We start from the raw sequence: 16612 nt of genomic DNA on the forward strand, positions 1-16612 counted from the left end.
GGTGATAAGATTCAGATAATGAAAAATGGAAAAATGGTCTTGTTTCTTCAAGAAAAACTCTCCTAAATACATAATTTCATAAATAAAGAGGAAACCGTTCTTGAAAGTTTAAATTTTGATTATAACAACATTCACACATTCAGAAATTTATTTGAAATCCTGAAGTTGTAGACAGGATTTCCTAAAACCAGTCCTCTCTACATACGTGTATTTGGAACTGGCATAATTTATCTATACCTCATCATCATATAGGTATCCTTTCTCCTAACCTTCACTGAATAGACTCCCAACAGACCAGAAGCTCCTTGAGGACAGCTACCATCCAAGCCATTGTGTCCTCCACAGTACCTACAATAGTGGCTAACACATGGCTGACAGTCAAATATTTGAGGAGATATGGAAATATGCGACAGAAAGGACAATTTACAACTACTGTCTCTTACTTTGTAAATGCAAAATAAAAAAATTTAGTCATTTACTCTTTATCTTGGCTTAGTCCATTGTAGTGAATCATCTGGGAACTTGTAGTGGTCCATACTCTACTGGCTTTTAAAATAAATGTCCTGGGGCGCCTGGGTGGCGCAGTTGGTTAAGCGTCCGACTTCAGCCAGGTCACGATCTCGCGGTCCGTGAGTTCGAGCCCCGCGTCAGGCTCTGGGCTGATGGCTCGGAGCCTGGAGCCTGTTTCCGATTCTGTGTCTCCCTCTCTCTCTGCCCCTCCCCCGTTCATGCTCTGTCTCTCTCTGTCCCAAAAATAAATAAAAAAATGTTGAAAAAAAAAAATTTTTAAATAAATGTCCTATAAACTTTCACACTATTTTAAATATGTGAGGTTATGACTTTCACCATCAATCATTTTTTTAATAAATTTTTTAAAATGTTTATTCATTTTTGAGAGAGAGAGACCGAGAGACCAAGCACGAGTCGGGGAGGGAGGAGGAAAAGACAGAATCTGAAGCAGGCTCCAGGCTCCACACTGTCAGCACAGAGCCTGATTGGGGGCTTGAACTCATGGACCGTGAGCTGAAGTCGGACGCTTAACCAACTGAGCCACCCAGGTGCCCCTCACCATCAATCATTAAATTCTGTATTAATAAGAGGTTTACTCAGTCTGGTAGCTTTAAAACATCACTTATAAACACTCCAATAGAAAAGAAAGATGAGTATCCTTATAGAGAAGATATATTCAGAGAGTTTTTAGGTTAAAAAGGAAATTCCCAGAGTATATGATCAGATAAATATGAAACCTAAAGAGAAATTACTGCTTTAATTAGTTCAAATCCAAGATGATAAACAGAATATTTACTAAATGCTAGAGAGTAAAAATACCCTCTCTATCCTTCATCTAATCCCCAGCTGAGGTGTGGGTACAGGGCAGGAAGTAAAGGTCTTACTAGGCTAGTCACTAAGCACAAAACAGCTCCTAGATCTGATTACATAATTCATTTTTAAATAATAACCCCTATGATATCCAAGTATTCTTCCAGGTATGATTTCATAGGTAAGAAAAGTTATAGTAACAGTGCCCAAGGTTATAAAATTAATCAGCAAGAGAGCAGAATTAAAACCCAGAACTCCTCCCAGATCATGGCTACCTCTTCCCAATTAGTGTATGTTGTTGCTTAACTTATATTTCTAGATCTCAAAAGATAAACTGGCATGTTTCTAGGATAAAGTATCTATATAATAAAAGAGTTAAAACAGACTTCTAAAAAAGCAGACAGGATGAAGACAAACTTTGGCATATTTAATACCTCCTGTTGCATTAGGTTAATGTAGTGGGGTGATATTATATTAAATACAAATCACATTAAAGAGTGGGGTGATGATAAATTCTCGCAGATATATTACTGACTGGGCACTGTGTCAGGTGCTTGATATACTTCTGCTAGTCTTCAGAACAGCTGATACATATTTTATAAAGAAATAGGCTCAGGGAAATTCAATGGTGTGAAAGATCACTCGATTAAATTTTTTTTAATTCATTTATTTATTTTAAGAGAGAGACAGTGCAAGCACAGGAGGGCCAGAGAGAGGGTGAGAGAGAATCCCAAGCAGGCGCTGAGCTGTCAGCATAGAGCCAGATGCAGGGCTCGAACTCACAAAATTGTGATATCATGACCTGAGCCAAAACCAAGAGTCAGACACTCATATGACAGAACCACCCAGGTGCCCTGGATCACTCAATTAATGTGATGACACAGTGTGAATTCACATCCAGGCCGATCAGATCACGTGCTCCTTTCCACGCACCATGCTGAGGAAGACCAGGACCTCTCCCATCGCCAGTCCTAACTATGCCACCCTGGGAAAGTTTTTTGTTTTTTTTTTTTAAACCTCTTGGAGCCTGAATGTCTTAACCCAAAATGGAGAAAATAACACCAACCCTGAATGTCTCATCATTTTGCTGAAAGGAGGAAGAGAGTATGTTAAAGAACTTTGAAAATTAGCTACAAATACCAACTTCCTAACACTTAGTTGTTATTAGATGTTGTTATACCACCCAGGTCAGAAAACTGTAGAGACTTACAATTATTTCATAGGAAAGTGACAGAAAAAAACTTTTATTTTTCCAAACATCTCTCAACGATTTATCAGTGCCACATCTACCTAAACTATTAAAGCAGCGATGTGCAGCTGTGAATGGAAATTTGATTAAGCTTCGCTGGTGACTAGGTGAGGCCTGCAGAGATATGCGAACTCTGTTCTCATTAGCCCGTCCTCGAAGAAGAGGTGGGCACTGAGTGACAGAAAAGGGAAATTTTATTTTCTCCCACATGGAAAAACAAAACGCAAGTTCTAAAAATTTCTCCAAGTAAGAAAAGCCAACTTTCTAGGATGTTATTAATCAGTGTGTATCATCTAGAGCCGCCTTCATCTTTGGAAGCCTCCTTTTTCATCGCTGCACTGGTAATGCCATCTTTAATGACAGTGACTAGGAAAGGCAGAATCAAAATGATCCTTTAATTGAGACATGGCTGTTCCCTTGAGAAGGCCTGATGGGAGAGGAGCAGTGGGGGGTTCCTTCCTGCCCACTTCCCACAGTCATGGTCAGACAGCCTGGCTCAGCCTGGTGTATACACTTGAAGACAACAGCCTCTCCAAGTCTCCTAGGGGAATGCGGGGGCTGCTCGGTTCTCAGAGTTGCTACCTCATGTGCCCACATAACTTTCGACACTGAGACGTCCTGTTGCTCGTTGTGACTTCACCACCCAGACAACAGAAGAAGAGCTATTCATTGTGTATTGATCATCTATCAGGTACTGTTTTAGGCACCTTTATTTACAGTATTAATTTAATCCTCTCAGTGGCCCTGAGGTTGTCAGAGATGTTGGTCCCATTTCTTAAAGAGGGTGCGCCTAGGTGGCTCAGTCGGTCAAGCGTCAGACTTGATTTTAGCTCAGGTCATGATATCATGGTTTGTGAGTTTGAGCCCCGTGTTGGGCTGACAGCCCAGAGCCTGCTTGGACTTCTCTCCCTGCTCTCTCTGGTCCCCACACCCACTCATGCACATGCTCTCTTTCTCTCTCTCAAAAATAAACATTTAAAAAAAAAAAAAAAAAAAAAAAGAGGGAACTGAAGCACCCAGAAGTCCGCTTACCTAAGTCAAACATCTCATGAGTGAACAGGATGGGATTCAAATCGAGGCGGTCCAATCCCAGGGTATAAACTCCAGACCCCTACATTATCCTGACCCCAAAATCTCATCATCACTCACAGGGACTACAGAACAGCCTACCCAATCTTTCTGTTCCACTTTGGTCTTCTAGAATCCATCCTTCATGGCACACTTGGAGTGGTCCATCAAAAGCAGGTATGATCAAGTCATACCCTACCCTGACCAAAACCCTCCAAATATCTCCTGTCACCTCTAAAGATGAGAAGTTCCTTAGCCTGGCTTGCAAACTGAACTGGCCTTGTGCCTATTTCTGCTCCCTCAGCATCCTTCTAGACTTGCATTTTGGCAGCTAATAAGAACGACTGACAGCAAGAAGCTGTCCCCATGCTTGCCCCATGCCGCTGCCCAGCTCCATGCCTCTGCCCAAGCTGCCTGCCTCTACTGGGAAGGTAGAGGCTGCATTCTTTGTAATGGCACCTGACCCCTGCCCCTTCCTAACCACCCAATCTGCATGAGACGTCCATTTAATGCCCCCAGAACACCTCAGGGATACTTTTGTCACTGTACCCACCACACTGTATAGATTTCCTTTACAGATCTATTTTTGCAACTGGACTATAAGCTTCTCAACAAATACTAGGTCTCTCATTTTTGTAACCCAATGCTTAGTGTGGTATTGGTTTTCAATTAATATTAGAGCTCTATAGTCATCTGTATTTAAATGTACTTCTAAAAATACCTTGCATCCAAAATCTATAAAGAACTTACCAAACTCAACACTCAAAAAACAAATAATCCAGTGAAGAAATGGGCAAAACACATGAATAGACACTTTGCCAAAGAAGACATCCAGATGGCCAATTAACACATGAAAAAATGCTCTACATCATTTATCATCAGGGAGATGCAATTGCACTACTAGGCATTTATCCATGGGATACAGGTGTGCTGTTTCGAAGGGACACATGCACCCCAATGTTTATAGCAGCACTATCAACAATAGGCAAAGTATGGAAAGAGCCCAAATGTCCATCGATGGATGAATGGATAAAGACGATGTAGTATATATAATATATAATGGAGTATTACTCAGTGATCAAAAAGAATGAAATCTTGCTATTTGCAGCTACATGGATGGAACTAGAGGGTATTATGCTAAATGAATTAGTCAGTCAGAGAAAGACAAATATATGACTTCACTCATATGAGGACTTTAAGACACAGAACAGATGAACACAAGGGAAGGGAAGCAAAAATAATATAAAAACAGGGAGGGGACAAAACAGACTCTTAAATATGGAGAACAAACAGAGGGTTACTAGAGAGAGGGGTTGAGGGAGGGGATGGGCCAAATGGGTAAGGGGCATTAAGGAATCTACCCCTGAAATCATTGTTGTACTAGATGCCAATTAACTTGGATGTAAATTAAAAAAATAAAAAAATAAATGCTCAAAATAATAATAAAAATACCCTGCCAAATTGTTTTTAGCTCTTAAAAAAAGTAGAAACAAAGAAGCAGGGGACCCTCCAAAACAAGAGAATTTTTCTAATGCAAAATATAATAAGTTGACAGTTCTTATTTTGCGTCCGCATGACAATAGCTGTGCATTTACGTCAGGACTACAGCTACACATGATACAAATGGTCAAGGGATTAAGCCAAGCCCACACCTACTCCATGGACTGCTTATTTAAGACAGCTGAAATAAATATCAACAGAGTAGATAATAACAACAGACACACAACATCCTGTAGATAAACTGTACCTGCTTCGTGTCCCTGGAACCACAACCGCACCACTTTCTTCATTTTTTCTCTGTAAAAATGCTGCAAATTTATTTCTTGTCGTAGGTGGTGTGCTTATGTTTTTTTTAACAGTAGTTCCATCTACCAGGTGAGGCATGAGCATTTCAGAGTTCAATGATTTATGACCTTCACAGTTACTTTTCTTGGTCTTCTTTGTGAATGAAAGGGAATACTGACTCAACAGATCGTCTTCTGACAGCTCCTCTAAACAGAAACAAAAACAGTCTGTAAATCTTTGTGCCTGCCGTGTGCAGACTCAGCCTTAATGTTACAGCCCACATCTCACTGTCTTAAGGATGAAGTCTTATTCCTTTAACAGTGCATCCCAAAAAGGAGATACAAGAATGACTTAGAAGAAAAAGGAAATTCCCTTAAGCTGTGGTTTACAATTTCACAAATTAGTTAAGATTTAATGTCCATTGTTTTTATGATTTTATGTGAAATTACTGAAACCAAAATTTCAGGATACGATCAATTCTGTAAGGCTATATACTTATTATACTAAAGGCTTGATTTTGAATGAAAAAAGAAATTAAGGCAATTTACATGCCAATATATGATATACTGTTTGACTTTTAAAATGTTCCAATAAGACAACTCAGAGCCTGGAGCCTGCTTTGGATTCTGTGTCTCCCTCTCTCTCTGCCCCTCTCCTGCTTGTGCTTTAACTAACTAACTAACTAAATACAATGTTCCAATAAAACCAGCAGCCATTTCTACACACCGTCCATACGTTACAGTCTCGGAAGTATATGTGACTGTCATGTTGTGAAGTAATCTGTGCTCCAGTTCTGATCCTCATTACCGAGTTATGGGGCCCTAGAAACCTGTGTGACAAATGTATTCTATGGCATTAGAATAAATCATAAGACTAAATAATACAATACGTTGATGCCTGACATAGGCCACCAGAGACAGTGCTAAGGTGCTTTAAATCAGTCCAACTAATTCTTTCTGAACAGCCTCACTCACGTAGGAATAAGTACTCACTACTTTATGAGGTCAGAAAAATGGTTGCAGGTACCAAACGCTAGAGAGACGATGATGCCTCAAATTTAAAAACCTATAGATTTTTAAGAAGCCACAGATCTGCAAACTTGATTTTGATTCCTGGAAAAAGCCTAAATTTGTTTATTACGCAGAGAACTGTGGGCCCTTATGGAAGAAGGAAACAAACGCTGAGGATCCTCAGCAAGGTTTCTCCAAGAAGCAGTCATGCTAGGCAGGCTAGCCTCATTTTCCTTTTGTGATAAGGTTTTAGACTAGCTATTTGGGGGAATGTCACGGATTTAGCATATTTTGAATTGAGCAGGACACCTCAGTGTGTCTCATATTATCCTGGTGGACAATGCAGAGCAAAATAACTGTATATTAGCTATTATGTGGAATTGCAGCAAATTGAAGAACCCCAAAGACTGCAGGCTGAACGGCGGTCTGGAATCTAGTGTACGTTCTCTCAGTGTCTCTACTTGTGCTGATTCCATCAAATGTTACACCAGCAAACACATTTTAACACAGGGAGCCACACTTCTCTAATTTCCAGGTGACATAGATAATACCCATAAATTAGTAGACAATACGAAGATTTTTTTTTATAAAGGCAGAACAATGGATTATAGTGAAGATTGCCTCAATACAGATAATTTACTTCACATTCAAGTTTAAAAATATAACTGTACCTAGTTTAACAACTAGTGGATTCTGATTATAAACAGTAAATGCAGCAAAATGACAGGAATGTTAATAAAAGCTAATGCTATCTTATTTTGTAATATTAAAGCATAGTCTCTGGGTGAAGGGCTGAAATAGTGACATAATTCTTAATTTTTACTGTGCTCTGTGGTAAGAAGACTGTATTTCAACAATCACTGACTATAATAGTCACACAATCATTAAAAACTACATTGTATCCAAAACACAACATGGTAGGTAAGAAACAGCTTGGGAAAGAAATTTAGGAGAGTCACAGTGGCTATCTCTAAATCTATGACAGGCTGCTGACTAAAAGGGGTAAACTTATGGGGCTCTTGGGTGGCTCAGTCGGTTGAGTCTGACTTCGGCTCAGCTCATGATCTTGTGGTCTATGGGTTTGACCTACATCAGGCTCTATGCTGATAGCTCAAAGCCTGGAGCCTGCTTCAGATTCTGTGTCTCCCTCTCTTTCTGCCCCTCCCCCACTCAATGCTCTGTCTCTCTCTCAAACAAACAAACAAACAAAAACCTTCAAAAGCATTTTTTAAAGGGGTTAACTTACTGTTTTCTGTTCTGTTGTTGTGTTTAGATGTGTGTCCAGGGCACAAAATCCAGTGATAGGTGGTAGTTATAGCATAAAGAACTTACAGATAAGAAGCTCCCTACATAAAATGAATAGCTGATTTTCATGGGAACAGAAGGGAAGGAAGGAACTAACATGTATACTGTACTTGATACATACCAGGGGCTTTTAGAGGTTACCCTATAGAACATATACAAAAATTTGTGAATAGGCAACATCGTTCCCATTTCAGAAAAGGAAACAAAGCTCCAGAGATATTATCAGGAAAAGATTTAGGTGCAGAAGGAATCAATACATTTTGACAAAAGATGAATAATCTATACCTGAATTTACAAAGGGCTTGTTTTATTTTTGTTGTTAGACTTTCATTCATTCATGTAGCTATCCGAGGAAAAGAGAGAGGGGACAGATTGCAATCATCCTTTCTACTTCTACACAGCTTCTAGGAGAAAAGTAAAACACCTTTCTTTGCCCAATACTTAGTATGCCACTCTCAGTACTTCTGTTCAACATTGTACTGGAGGTTCCAGAAGACAAGAAAAAGAAATAAAAGGAGGGGAAAACAAATGAACAAACAAACAGCATCTAGAGTGGAAAAGGAGAAGCAGACTAATCTACCATTATTTGCAGGCAGTATGGTCATCTATACAGCAATCCTGCAGAGTCTACAAAAGAGATACTATGAACCAATATATAAATTTAGTAAGGTTGTCAAACAGGAGATTAAAGCACAAAAGTCAATTGTACAGTTGACCCTTGAACATGAGAGTTAAGGGCACTGACCCCCTCGAGTCAGAAATCTGTGTATAACGTTGGACTCCCTGAAGACTTAACTACTAGTGGCCTACTCTTGACCAAAAGCCTTACTGATAACACAGCTAATTAACACATATTTTGTATGCTATATGTTGTATTGTAATAAAGCTAGACAGAATAAAATGTTAAGAAAATCATAAAGAGAAAATACATTTACTGCACTGTATTTATAAAAAAAAAAAAAAATCCACATATAAGTGGAACTGGACAGTCCAAATCCTTGTTCAAGAGTCAACTGTATTTCTAGTAATGAATAACTAAAAATCAAAATTAAAAGTGTTTGCAATAACATCAAAAATCTGAAACATAGTGATAAATTTGACAATATATGTCTGTAAGACCCGCACACTAAAAATTACAACACACTGCTGAAGAAAAATGAAAGACTTCACTAATCAGATCAGAAAATCCAAAATAGTGGAGTGCCTGGGTGGCTCAGTTGGTTGAACATCCGAGTTTGGCTCAGGTCATGATCTCGCAGTTTGTGAGTTTGAGCCCCACGTCCAGCTATGTGCTGACAGTTCAGAGCCTGGAGCCTGCTTCAGATTCTGTGTCTCCCTCGCTCTCTGCCCCTCCCTGCTCATACTCGTCTCTCTCTCAAAGATATAAACATTAAAAAACAAAACAAACAAAAAACCAGTATAGTTAAGGAGTCAATTCTCCCCAAAACTGATCCATAGATTCAACCAAATTCTAATCCAAAATCTCAGCAGGCTTTACTTATTAAAAAACATTTTTTTAAAATGTTTATTTATTTGAGTGTGTTGGGGGGGGGGGGTGGCAGACAGAGAGAGAGAGGGAGACACAGACTCTGAGGTAGGCTCCAGGCTCTGAGATGTCAGCACAGAGCCTGACTCAGGGCTCAAACTCAGGAACCACAAGATCTTACCTGAGCCAAAGTCGGATACTCAACTGACTGAGCCATCCAGGTGCCCCTATTTATTTTTAAATTGACAGCTGATTCTAAAAATTGTATGGAACTATGAAAATCAGAGAATAGCCACAACTTTGCAAAACACGAACAAACTTAGAGGACTTCTTTTACTTAATTCCAAGATTTACTATAAAGCTATGGTAATTAAGACAATGTTCCGGCATGAAGATGGGAAAAGACCAATGATACAGAATAATAGAGTCTAAAACAGACTCACAAATATATGGTTAAGGTCAACTGATTGTCAACAAATGTGCCAAGGTAATTCCATGGGGAGAGGGCAATCTTTTAACAAATGGTGGTATAACAAATGGATTGCCACATACACAAAAAGTGAACCTTGATCCTTACCTCACACCATATAAAAAATTAATTCAAAATGGATCAAAGACCAAAATCTAAGACCTAAAACTATAGAAGTTCTAGGAAAAAATAAAATAAAATAAAGGAGAAAATCTCACTGACCTTGGGTTTGGCAAAGAGTTCTTAAATGTGATCAACACTCACTAATATTTCACAATATGTACCACAAGCAAAATACATACCACTTCTTGGTCTTTTCACAATGGATGACTTCCTTGGAAGATTTAATCCTTTAACACTGATCACTTGTTTAATGCCCACAGTACTTGGACTTTCCTTCAATCTTATAGCATCTGAAGCAATATTCAGTTCAAGTCTAGGGCAATAATTCCTATGCCAAATGCTATTAACATTAGAGGACTTCTGGCATGTTTTGTCATTCCAACTATGACTTCTTGATTGGGCAGGCTAAAATAGTAAAAAGGAAAAGGGTTACTTGAAGAAGGAAAATAGCCAAATCATTTCCCTTATCAACATAAATTATAAGTAAATAATTAACTTATTCTTTTGAATAGCTTTTGAGGAAATATCTGTTCTTTTTTCTTAATATTTATTTTTGAGAGAGTGAGAGAGTGAGAGAGAGAGAGACAGACAGTGTGAGTGGGGGAGGGACAGAGAAAGAGGGAGACACAGAATCCAAAGCAGGCTCCAGACTCTGAGCTGTCAGCAGAGCCCGATGTGGGGCTTGAACCCATGAGCCGTGAGATCATGACCTGAGCCAAAGCCAGACACTTAACCAACTGGGCCACCCAGGCACCCTGAGGAAGTATCTGTTCTTTAATAACATTTTCTATTTTGATGTACTACACTTTTCCATTAAATGTGTCTTGTATTCCTGGGTCTGCTTCTCATAATGAAACTCAAGTGACCTTGTTAGCTCATTTCTAAGAAAAAGTGAATCTTCCTAAGATGAACAGTGCAAGAAATGAAAATGCACTTGAACAAATGTAGCCAGAAAAAAAGTACTTTCTTTTAAATTTATTTTTTAGAAACATTTTACTTATTTTTATTTTAGAGAGAAAGAGCATGTGGGTGTGTGTGCAAGAGTCAGGGAAGGAGAGGGAGAGAGAATCTTAAGTAGGTTCCATGCTCAGTGCAGAGCCTGACGCAGGACTCGATCCCAAGACCCTGGGATCATGACCTGAGCTGAAATCAAGAGTTGGATGGTTAACAGACGGAGCCACCCAGGCGCTCCAAAAAAAAGTACTTTTAAAATTCCAGTATTGTTTCAAAAAATAGTAATTGGTTTAACAAGCATCTGGTAATAAGCCTCTGAATAGTCATTTACACACCCTTTACAAAGCACCTGAAAGTTAAAACCATAAAACAGTGTATTTAAAGTAATCAACCATCCCACCTCTAGAAAATGGTTGAATTCAAACCAAAACAATCTAATTTATAAAACTCTAGTTTCTATTAGACCCATACTTGGTACCGTCTTCAGTGGACAATCTGGAGAAACAGAAAGCTACTTTGGTCTACACGGAGTCTTGCATAAAACTTTCTCTGACAAAGAGTTTACTGACAGTAAGTGCTGGTAAGTAGTCATTCTTAATGCTAATATAAGTTATTCACAATGGGCATCATGGATATATTAAGAGGATATCAATAAAACTCTAATAGAGAGGCAAAGGGAAAAATTAACAAAGGCATAAAAAATGTTGGTACTCAGGGCATGAATTCCAGTCAACAAAAATCCCACCTAACTTGGAATGAATCTAAGCTCTCAAAGAATGGATAAAAATAAATAAAACAAGGTGACATTATTCAGGATATGCTTTGAGAATTAACAAGGAAGGTAATTTGGAATAAATGAGGAAATGGTTATAAAAAACAGCTTAATTGTAACGGCTCATGGCAATAGATCCCATTGACAGTTTTACTGAAAAAGACAACAGGCAAGTAGAAAACCAGACTGGAAAGACTAAATTTTAAATAAAAAGGATTAATTCGCTTGTACAGTTAAGGATTCCTACAGAAATTTCTCTATAAAGGGATGGACATCTTAGTGAGCCATAATACTCTCATTAATGACTGGATAGATTCGATACAGCCAAATATTATAGAGTTTCTGAGACAAAGAAACAACTTAAGAATCATTCCTGATGAGGGGTGCCTGGGTGGCTCAGTCGGTTAAGCGGCCGACTTCGGCTAGGGTCATCACCTCGCGGTCCGTGAGTTCAAGCCCCGCGTCAGGTTCTGTGCTGACAGCTCAGAGCCTGGAGCCTGTTTCAGATTCTGTGTCTCCCTCTCTCTGACCCTCCCCCATTCATGCTCTGTCTCTCTCTGTCTCAAAAATAAATAAACATTAAAAAAAAAAATTAAAAAAAAAAAACATTCCTGATGAAATTATAATATCAATAATTCAAATGTGTAAAGATAGCAAAGTATACACTTTTCAGTCCCCTTCTTTTGATTATTATCCCCCAGAACAAAACACAAACTCCATCTGCAGTAAAATTAGGAGATATCTGTGTCGATCAGAGTATAGACAGAGGAATTTTAAGAACTCAGCAGAAGAGAGATCAAGCCCAAGTGTCTGCAGAAAATACCAAAGAGAAGTCAACTTCACCTGCACACACATGAGAAAAGCTCAGGAATTGAAGGCACCAGTTACCACACAGGCTTTACATGGGGCAGGGCTAAGAAAAGGAAGATTATTGGACTCTTGGGCCTTTATCTTCCAACTGACCAGTCAACTCACACCTACCTGCCTTCAGAACCAGAGCAACTGTTCAGCTGAAACCCAGAAACAGAAGGCACTTCAGAAGGTGGGAAGATCCATTTATCTAAAGACAGATATCAAATGAAAGGCTCACCCCAACTCACTTTCCCTAACCTGCTCTTAAAATGCAAACTGCCATGGGGGCACCTGGGTGGCTCAGTTGGTTAAGCGTCTGACTTCAGCTCAGGTCATGATCTCGCAGTTCGGGAGTTCGAGCCCCATGTCGGGTTGTGCTGATAGCTCGGAGCCTGGAGCCTGCTTCAGATTCTATGTCTCCCTCTCTCTCTGCCCTTCCCCCGCTCATGCTCTGTCTCTCGCTCTCAAAATTAAACATTAAAAAAAATGCAAACTGCCACGTTTCCATGTGCAAGTAGAAATTGTAGGATCCCTTTTTGGAAAAATGGAACTGTGCAGAGAAAACATGCTGACATTTGGGACTTCACAAAATCAAGCCAGCTTGTTGGCAACCAGATCACCCAAGGGTAAAGCCCAAAACTGTAGGCCCCACTTGTTCACACAAATCTTCTCGAGCTTCTCAGTGCCTCTCTCAAATAGGAACAAATAGACAAGAAGTTTCAGATGTTTGAATAAAAGTCTCCACTATGAAAGAGAAAAGGCCAAAACAAGTAGAAAAAAAAAACCAAAAACAATTCAGAGCAGAAAATGCAGACAACAGCAGAAAATGTGCAGGAAATTATAATTGGTATTCTCAGAGAAAGATCCGTGAAACAGAATCTTTAACAGGCCACATGTGGCCACTGGCTACTACACTGGATAGTACAAAGTTGGAAGACAAACGTTTCCCAGAAAAAAAAAAAGGACAAAGACATGAATAAGAAAAACTAGAGGACTAAGAAATAACATCTAATTAATAGAGAGGTTCTAGGAAAACAGAAAAGAGGAAGGTTTACATGATTTGAGATGATCAACATAAGGTTCTTTCCTAGTATCATTAGGGATTTGTGTCCTCCTGATAGGCTTGGTTTATTTCAGCTGACAGTAATGATTTCTTTTCAATGCTCAACTGGTCGCCAGTTTATCAGCAGCCACCTTCTCCAGGTTCACCTCTTTTTCTTTCTCAAGGCCCTCTGCTTCCTTCACATGGAACACTAGGACATTCTTGGGCCATCCATAATGAACTGCTTACTACCCTCTTCCACTCATGCTTCAACCTGGAGTCACTCATCATCTTGAAAATCCCCACTGACATTTGCAAACCCAGGACACATGTTTCTCCACAAGGAGACAGCAAAGCTTGGCCTGGGATCATAACTCCCCAATTATTTAAATGTGTGATCTGGGCAACTTCCCTAACCTCCCTCTTGTTGTTTATTCATTTGTAAAATGGGAATAATATTGACCTCACAGGCTTGTTGAAGAGTAAATGAGTCACTATGCGTAAGGTTATTAGAATAGTATTTAGAACATAGTAATGCCCCGTAAATATTTGCTACTATTATTATGAAGAATTCTCTCCAGTGGAGTTAGGTGCATGGTCTTTTTATTTTTTTTTCATGGAGCCTAGAATACATCTCTACTACAGAACTTACTATTTCTATCGATATAACCACGTCTCCCTCCCCTAAGGAATGAGCACCAGAGAGGAAGAATTAGATTTTATTTTTGTTTATATTCCAGAACACTAGCTAACCTATGCTAATTACAGTGCTTAATAAATGCTAAGTCAGGAACTGAATTAGTGAGCAAGGGTGGGAAGACCTAGATTAGACCAGAAGCTTGGTGAAAGAAGAAACTATCCTTCAGGAGGACAACTTAAAAGCAAAAGGACTTAGCAATGAAAGAGCAGCCAAAGTTTATTTCCAAGTGTTCTAGTCTGAGAATGAAAGAGATCATGTAGCTGATACTCATTCCTTCCATAGATAAACATGGTAAAAATAATATAGCAGCGAAGTTCTTAATGTCCTGCCTTTATGAAAATTGCATTCCTGCTGGGAAGACTCACAAAATCAAGTATTGAGATGTAATTTATGTAGTGAAAAGTGCTAAAAAAGAAAAAGGAGAAATGTTATTAAGGAAAGCTGATAAGGAATGAAGAGTTGTTTGTTTGTTTGTTTGAATTTTTTTCGTGTTTATTTTTGAGAGAGAGACAGAGTGTGAGTGGAGGAGGGGCAGAGAGAGAGGGAGACACAGAATCTGAAGCAGGCTCCAGGTTCTGAGATATAAGCATAGAGTCCAACGCAGGGCTCGAACTCACAAACCACAAGATCATGACCTGAGTCAAAGTTGGACGCTTAACTGACTAGTCACGCAGGCACCCCAAAGAGTTTGTTCTTGACTGTGGATGGATTTAAGGTTCAAGGAAAACATTTACGTAGAAATCCAAGAAACATTCAGAATTACGTGGCTGGTACTAGACTGGAGATAGGGTTAAAGATGTGTGAGGTTTCTGCATGAGTAAGTAAAGCCATCAGAACTTATTTTAGGAATAGATATGAACAGAAAAGAGAACAGTCAGAGAAAGGAGAGAATGGTTGGGTGGGGGGTGCTTGTCAGAAGGGATATACACAACTGGGAAAAAGTAGAAGAAAACATGGAGGGGCTCAAGGACAGAGTTCAGAGGCACTCAATATTTGGTCAACGAGCAAAAAAACCAGCTTTTCCTTCTAATGGTAGCATTTCTAGGTTTGAATCTTCAAAATGCCAAAGGCCAAAGGCAGATGGAATGGGATGGAATGGGATGGAATGGGATGGAATGGGATGGAATGGGATGGAATGGGATGGAATGGGATGGAATGGGATGGAATGGGATGGAATGGGATGAGAAGAGAGGCTTGTAGACACAAAAGAAATGTTCACATCTAAAGGTCTGGTAATATATCATGTGATTGCTTTTTAACTTAAGGAAATTAACCAATATACCTATGTTCTAAGACAGACAATTTCTCTAGCATCAAGTTGTTTTAAACCCACATTGTGCAAACAGCTGGGATACAGCAATCCTTAGAAGATGTTTATTACATGAAGATTTGCCTTTAGTCACAGTTCCTAACACATTAACTAAAACATGCTCTCTAAAAGTGAAGTCACTTAAAAAAAAAACTCATTAAGACATTACCGTAGCAATGTCTGGATTGTAGTTATCGATCTGTTCAAAAGTATTTATGTCTTTATTTCCAAGTGCTATTTGAAGAGCTATGGAATCATCAAAATACCTAGGTTGGTAAGATTAAGGAAAAATGCTTTCATTAACAACCAAATGAGTGTAACTACGATAGAAAAGTGTTTCCTATCGTTGTAGAAAATGCTCAGGTTTAGGGCTCCAGCAGATCCTGACTTTCTACCTTCAGCATTCCTGAAACCACAGGTGTCGTTCACTAGTGTCTACTTGTCACTAGTAGATCACATATGTGACCCAGGGCTCTGAACCACACTGAGTGTATGTAGCCCGGGTTAGGAGCAGGGCACACGGTGTGCACACGTGCCCAGGATGGCCCTCCTAATAAATCGAGCTTGTTTGCCGAGAAATGCCACCCTTGCCATGGGTACCTTAAGTGACTGACTCGGTACATGTTTCTGTCAAGTCAACCCAAGTAATTAGCAAGTTATAAACAAAAAGCTGCTCTAAATTTTCACCAGCATGGTATTTAAAATTAACAAAAGATAGGCTTCACTATAAAAAAGAAAGCAGAAAACAATTTACAGGCTTTTTACTGAATGTTTCACTAAAAATATCTCCATAAAAATAAGAAAGAAATACAAAATTCTATTCTGGTTCAGAAAGGATACTGCCCAGCGTAGCTCAGTGTTTCAGGATCAATGTCGTCTTCATATGCATTCAGAGGGATGAGTTTCCTTTTGATGGGATCAAAAACTAGCTGATAAAGAAAGGTATTGTTGGCCCGAATAAATCCTTTGATGTAATCTTCTGGTACCGTTATATTCATCTTAAGATAGTGTCCAATTTTCTTGATGACCTAATAATGGATGTAAAAATATTTACTGGTTATCTACAAATACAGAATAGGGAATGTATCATCTCCAAGACCAACTGGTTCACATTACAGGAGGCTGAGGCGAGACAGAAAATCAACTAATTTTATCTACATTAAAAACC

General features: G+C 39.1%; 1 protein-coding gene across 1 annotated transcript in view; it reads right to left on the reverse strand.

Moving 5' to 3' along the window:
* EXO1 (exonuclease 1) overlaps positions 1-16612 on the reverse strand; it is a 37742-nt gene that overhangs the window by 10602 nt on the left and 10528 nt on the right. Inside the window, exons 8-11 of the mRNA XM_042976068.1 lie at positions 16285-16472; positions 15614-15710; positions 9995-10220; positions 5385-5628 (exon numbers count right to left, since the gene is read on the reverse strand). Of these exons, the coding sequence (XP_042832002.1) occupies positions 5385-5628; positions 9995-10220; positions 15614-15710; positions 16285-16472 (755 nt within the window). The remainder of the gene's footprint in view (positions 1-5384; positions 5629-9994; positions 10221-15613; positions 15711-16284; positions 16473-16612) is intronic.

The sequence above is a fragment of the Panthera tigris genome, chromosome F3, assembly GCF_018350195.1.
Source record: "Panthera tigris isolate Pti1 chromosome F3, P.tigris_Pti1_mat1.1, whole genome shotgun sequence".
Taxonomy (NCBI): domain Eukaryota; kingdom Metazoa; phylum Chordata; class Mammalia; order Carnivora; family Felidae; genus Panthera; species Panthera tigris.